This window comes from Coloeus monedula, assembly GCF_965178545.1.
Source record: "Coloeus monedula genome assembly, chromosome: 16".
NCBI classification, from domain to species: domain Eukaryota; kingdom Metazoa; phylum Chordata; class Aves; order Passeriformes; family Corvidae; genus Coloeus; species Coloeus monedula.
In genome coordinates, this window is record NC_138796.1 from 2,230,728 (window position 1) to 2,237,174 (window position 6,447).

At 48.3% G+C, this 6,447-nt stretch overlaps 1 protein-coding gene across 1 annotated transcript in view; it reads left to right on the forward strand.

The window, feature by feature from the left end:
- SDR42E2 (short chain dehydrogenase/reductase family 42E, member 2) overlaps positions 1-2,561 on the forward strand; it is a gene marked incomplete at both ends in the record, with an annotated part of 31,019 nt that extends 28,458 nt beyond the window's left edge. The window contains 3 exon segments of the mRNA XM_082292088.1: positions 130-203; positions 777-895; positions 2,351-2,561. Of these exon segments, the coding sequence (XP_082148214.1) occupies positions 130-203; positions 777-895; positions 2,351-2,561 (404 nt within the window).
- Between the last annotated feature and the right edge of the window lie 3,886 nt (positions 2,562-6,447).

Genomic DNA, 6,447 nt, shown 5'->3' on the forward strand with positions numbered 1-6,447 from the left:
GTAAGGGTGCCCCAAGCTCTCGGGTCTGTGATTATCCTTCACAAGCATTTACAGTGTGAGATTTGTCACAATCATAATGGCAAAGCAACTTACTGTTCTTACCTCAAGTAGAAATCTTTTATTATGCAGCCACATTCATGGAATACCTTCATTCGATTCTGAGACCATTTGTTGACCTGCCCCCACTGCTGACCAGAAATGAGGTAAAGTCTGTGTTTGTAAACTCCCCTTAATTCTCACGGGATCCATACATGTTAATATGAGAGAGACTTTTAAGATTAAGTTGGTAGAAAGTAAAATTCACCCAGCGTTACTTCAGCCTCCAGTTTCCAAGGCAAATACATGCATTGTGTACAATTTAGGCAACGTATTCTGCTTGTTGCCATGATTTTGGAAAAGAGCTTTATGCTTCCAATCTGGGAGGGGCTTCTTCAGCTCCTCTCTTCCAAGGGCCAGTATCCTGCATGGCTTGGCTGGGCCTTTAGGCTTTGATGTGCCTCTTTGAGTACCTAAGCAAGAGAACAACTGCAGAACGTTTTTTGTGGATGTTTACAGATTCTACTTTGCATCTTTTAATGCCTCTTTGTCCTTTCAAGAATCTCCTTTTGAGTGGACAATTTTAAAAATAATGTGTGCGATACTCATAGGACGTTGGTATAACGTTGTGGGGTTTTTATATTTTATGTTTCCTTTATCTGTGTCTTTGCTACCATTTACAGTTTGTTCCAGTTGCCTGTGTATTCATAGCTTTCTATGTTGACTCTTCTGCCCTGTAGGTACAGAACATTTCTGTAACTCACACATTTCGAATAGACAAGGCACGGACTCAGCTGGGGTACCACCCACTGAAGTATGACTTCGCTGATTCTGTGGACCACTACATTAAATCCAGACCGCAACCCTCGAATTATTACCTCTTCCTCAACATTTTGCTTACTTTAATTGTTACTTTAGTTTTGTTTTTTCTTTCTTTAAGACTTGATAGCCTTTCAGTTTTGCATTTTTTTAAAGAAAGACGACACGGACCTGCATAAACTGCACAGTCACAGTACTGCCACTCGGATAATTCTAACCTCTACAATAGTTACTGGCAGCTACTTTTAAATTTACAAACAAAATCATAACAGATCAGTGGCTGGACCTGAGAAATTAAAATACAGTAAAGAATAATTGCCAAATCACCGAAACACAACTAGAGTCAAGATTGTTGCGTCTATTTCAACCCAAAACTTTCCAAATTGATTGCTGAAGTAAATGAGAACCTGCAGAAAGAACAAGAGCTGCAGACAGCCTGCAGTGCTTCACCAGTGAAGAAAAATGGCTGAAATAAGGAGAAAGACTGACCACAGCTTCTGTCATGACTCACTACCTTGGGGAACAGAGGAACAAGCAAAGGGACAGACAGGATAGATTACTGCAAGTAACACACACCAGGCCTACAGAGACTTCACACTGTGTGATTTTGTGAATTAGCTCTATCACCGCATCTGAGGGAAAATAAAAGTGTACTTGAAACATTGCTGAAGTCCATGCTGTGCTTCTGCACAATGTCCCAGAACTGCTCCCTGCCCTGCCCCTGGTGCAGACCTAGGGGCTACATGCTGGTAGGGTTTTTCACGGGTCAAAACTGGGTATTTTAGTTAAATTGGAAGTTACATTAGTAAGCTACATTAGTTAAGTGTATTTATGTCACAGTAGAGGAATCTGCCACTATGGGTTGCACAGATCTTTGTACAGCTTCCTTCACCACCTGTAGTTAGGGGTAACAACTAACACAGTTCAGTTGCTCCTCAGCTGAACTTAAAGCACCAAATTTCTGAAGTACAGCAGCTGTACTGAGCAAATCCCTGCAGCAGCTAAAGTGAACAATGTGCTTTTCAAATTACTGTTCAGCTACAATGGACCTAAAAGCACGGTCAGGGAGGCTCTGGCTCCTTCCCATCCACTACTCACAGTGGGAATTTATCAGAGAAATCTCCTTCCCATCTGCACCTTTCCAACGTGTAACATGGAGAAGGAACAACCAGGAGCAGGATACAAACAGTAAGAGAGCTTGGGAAAGGACTAGGGATGAGAGCTGGAGAAATCATGGTCTGGAGTGGAGTGATCATGGACGGATTTGAGAATTCCGGAGAAGGTGCGAACACTGGCACCTCCCCTCAGTCCAGGGCAGGCGCAAAGCCCAAGTGCCAGGCCCGCAGGTCGGGGTGCTGTAACCCAAAAGTGAGGCAGAAAGGCAGAACCACTGAAAATTACAGTGTTCTCGTTTTATTCTTAAAGCAAGAGGCTCACACAGTGGATAATCCCTTTTCCCTAGCACATATCACAACTTCTATTATTGATTTGAAAGAATGAGATCTCCAAGCCCAGCACCTCCGCCCCGTGGGCGGAGTGTCCGGCCCGTTCAGCGACGGTCTCACCGTGCCGGTCCCGGGCCGGCCCCGCCGGCGGCTCCCGCGTTCCCGCTGTGCGGGCGACGAAAAGGAGCCGCCGCGGCGGGGACAAAACAGCTTGGCAGCGGTGGGATTCGAACCCACGCCATCGAAATGACTGGAGCCTAAATCCAGCGCCTTAGACCACTCGGCCACGCTACCGCCTGGCTCCTCAGCCGCCCGCCAGGCCTCTTTCACGGGGCAGCGCCGCCGTTCTCCCCCTCTATCTCTGCACGTTGCCCACCCGTGTAGCGGTACCACACCGCCTGCAGCGCCCGCCGCGCTCCGGGAACGCCGCTGCTGCCGTCGGCCCAGGCCCGGCGCTCTCTGTGCCCGCGGCTGCGGCGGCGCCGCCGAGCCCGGCCTAGCGCAGTCCCTGCTCCCGCCCGACAGGTGGCGCCGCGGCCCCGCGCCCGGGCTCGCAGCGTGGCTGCGGCTCCCTCGCTCGGGCTGGGCCGGACCTTGAGCCTCGGCCCCGTCTTCCAGGGGCTCCGGCTGCGGGGCCGTGCCTCGGGACACTTTGTCCGCGGCAGGCCCAGGCCAGCATCTCGGCAAAGCGCTGCCGTGCGGTCTGTGCCCCACAGCAAGTGCACCGGTGGCGGATCAGCTCCAGCTGCTCCTCGGGAGGGCTTTGCGCACGGATCTGCAACCCCAGCGATGGCTGTGCCGTGGACGCGCAGGCTCGAGGGCAGGCCTTGGCCGGTCCCTTGGCAGCCTCGATAGCAGGTCTGCACACAGCTCCCAGCCATGAAAAGGGTCCGTCCTGCCCCGTATCAGGCACCCGCTGCCTTCCCTGCCCACCAGAGCACATGTGCAGCCCAAGAGCTGCCAGCTCGCTGCGAGGCCAGTGACCTTCCCAGGCAGCTGCTCACTTGGCATCGCAGTGTGTCCTCAGCTGAACCATTCCCACCCAACACGGGAGGCCCCGGCTGCCTTTATCTCGCTGGCAGCTGGTGGCCGGGGCTGCCTGGACACAGATTGTCATCCTGCTGCATTGGTGCCTCGCTTACCTGCTGCCACTGAGCTCAGGCACGGTGTAAGCACGTGCTTTTCCTGTCCACCTCAATGAGAGAGCTGGGTTTGGCATCCAGAGCCAGATTCAGGCTGTCACTGGTGAGTAGAAAGATGAATTCTCATGTTCTGGGAGGCCTGCAGGAGAAATTTGTATAATTACTTTGTGGACAGAGCTAAAAATATCAATACTAAATGCCATGCAATTAAAACAATATGGAAAAAGTATGTCTACCATTGCCCTTCTTCCTGTAGAAAGTCATGCACTGGTGGCTCCAGGAAGTTCAAGGTATGTTACATGCACCTGCCATATGGCTGGAGTGAGGTTTGTGACCAACTTGATTTACCTTGTAAGAGCAGATTGTTATAGGAGTATGAGGGCACAAATTGTCAGGGAATTGATTGATTTAAAGGCAAGTTTTAAATCTGCAGATTTAAATGAACGCAGAATAAAATTGCTCCAAAAGTTAGTATCATGTGGGGTGTGCTCTTCTTTTTCCTTTCAAAAACCACAGTTCCCTAGAGCAATGATTTCTAAAGGGAACCTTATTTAAAATGAGCATACTGAAACTTCACAAGCTACAGTGCTCTTGGAAAAAAAAATACATGCAGTGCTGAACATACGCAGTGGAAGAATAATGTACTAGACTAGCAGGTCACTAATTTCCTTAATTTTTAATATTTTCAAACAAAACAAAAAAGGGAATAGAACTCTTTAAGTGTAAAGGATGTAACTCATAATGTATAAATAGCAAACTAAAACTGGAAGATACAGCATGTCTGGGCCTATACCTGATTTCAACATGTCTTTAGTTTTTCATCATCACTAATTGTTCTTTTAAGAAAATGTTATAGAGAAGAAAAGCCCGAGGCTTAAACCTGGGAATAAGTACACCCTTGCACCAGGGTAGCAGAACTGGCTTATGTAAAAGCATGAGAAATGTGTAGCTTGAGAATAGAGCAGAATGCTCTCCAGGAGGATTTATGGCACAAGACAGCTGTGTGCCACTGGGCTCCTTTTAGTTCAAAGCAATGCTGAGTATTTTGTGTCCAGAGAAGGGAAACAGAGCTGGTAAAGGGTCTAGAGGGTAAGTCCTGTGACGAGCAGCTGAAGGAGCTGGGGGTGTTTAGCCTCAAGAAAAGGAGGCTCTCTGCAACTACCTGAAAGGAGATTGTGGCAAGGTGGGGACCAGTCTCTCCTCCCAAGTAACAAGACAAAAGGAAATGGCCCCATGCTGCATTGGGGGAGTTCAGGTTGGATATTAGAAAAAATGTCTTCACTGAAAGAGTGGATTAAGCATTGGAACAGGCTGCCTAGGGAAGTGGCGGAGTCACCATCTCTGGAAGTGGTCAAAAAACAAGCAGATGTGGCACTTTGTGATACAGTCTAGTGGGTATGGTGGGATTCAGTGGAAGGTTGCTCTTAACCTTGGAGGTCTTTTGCAACCTTAATGATTCCATGATTTGCCTGAGTTTAAAACGAGCTACTCTCATGACATGTTCAGTTGTGCTCATGTATCACACCAGCTACAGCATTCCACAGTTATCAGTAGCCTACCATGGCAGGTGGTGATTTTTTAACCGTTATCAACACATTCTCACAGTGGGAACCAGACACCTGGCTTCTCCTAGGCCTTCAGAATTCATTTGATAAGTCTGTGCTCTTCCCAGGCCCTGCCATGAAGCATCCCAACATCAGCTCTGCTGGGTGCTGCTCTCCTCAGGGTGCTCAGCTGGGCTGACAGCAGAATGAGAAATGAGGAGATGCCAGTTCTGGTGCTCATGGGGCAAAAGTGCACAGTTATTGATAATTGCTAATATTTACCACAGTGATGTGCAGCTGGGAGATGAACAGGATCTCAAGAGTTTTTCTGCACAATCACTAACATTGCAAACGTGTTTTGAGTTCAAACTCTGCACGAATTTGAGAAAAAATATGCCCTTAGGAAACAGCTTTAAACGGGGGCTCAGTCAAGTGTCTGCTTGACATTCTCTAACGAGGGCTGCACCCTCAGCATGGTGCTGGAAATTAGTGACAAAATTACAGGTACCCTCAAATTGCAGGTGGTGTTCCTGCACGTGCGTGCTGCTCCCTCCAGTCCTCATGCTGGGACACAGTTTAATTTATGTAAGTAATGCTGGTGGCAGGCGGGTTTTCCTGGCAGAGAGTCAGAGCATCTGTTCTGTGTTTTTAATTAAACATTGGTAATCTTCCTTCTGAAAATTATCTCAGCACGAGCACTGCAGCAGTGTTTTTCTGCTCTCTTCAGAGAGCATAGGGATTGTGCATTTTTCTGTCTGTGATGCTGCAAGAGACCATCCATCTGTCACAAAGGACGTACGCACATCTTCCAGTCTCTGTAACACCTACTCATGGTAAAAAGCACTAATGAGAATTATTTACACGAATAAGGGATTGAACAACAGTAAAAAAGGCAGACTCTTTGTAGACTGCCAAGTAATACAATTAAGCCAGAACCTATTTACATTAATTTCCATGTAACTCATGAAGGGATAAGGAGTTTTGTTTAAATTTTCCACAAATTCTAGCTTGAAGAAAAGCTCAAACATGAGCATTTTCAACCCAGAAAGTCTGTGTTTTAGGGAAAATGCAAATGTGGGTGCTTTGAGGAAATGTAGTCTTCAGAACGTGAAATCTGGTGCATAATCCTGCTATTTAATTTAGCTGAAAAGACCAACCTGAAGTGCAGGCAGGCCCCGCGGTCACTGCCCACGTCTGCTCCCTGTGCCGTCTCTCGGGGCTGGGATCTTCGGGGGTCTGCCGTGCAGCGGGTGCTCCCCATGGGAGCACCTGCCCCAGGACACCCCCTCCTTTCAGCTCCACACCCAACGGGAACAGAAATGAAAGCAAATTTGGATGGCGCTCCTGTGAGCAGCGCCCCGGAGACCTGCACACCCGCTCTCCTTCCTGTCCCCACCCGCCCCGGGATTCCCTCATCGCTAACACCTAACGGTGTTAGCTGGGGGTTCTGCTCCGATTTTC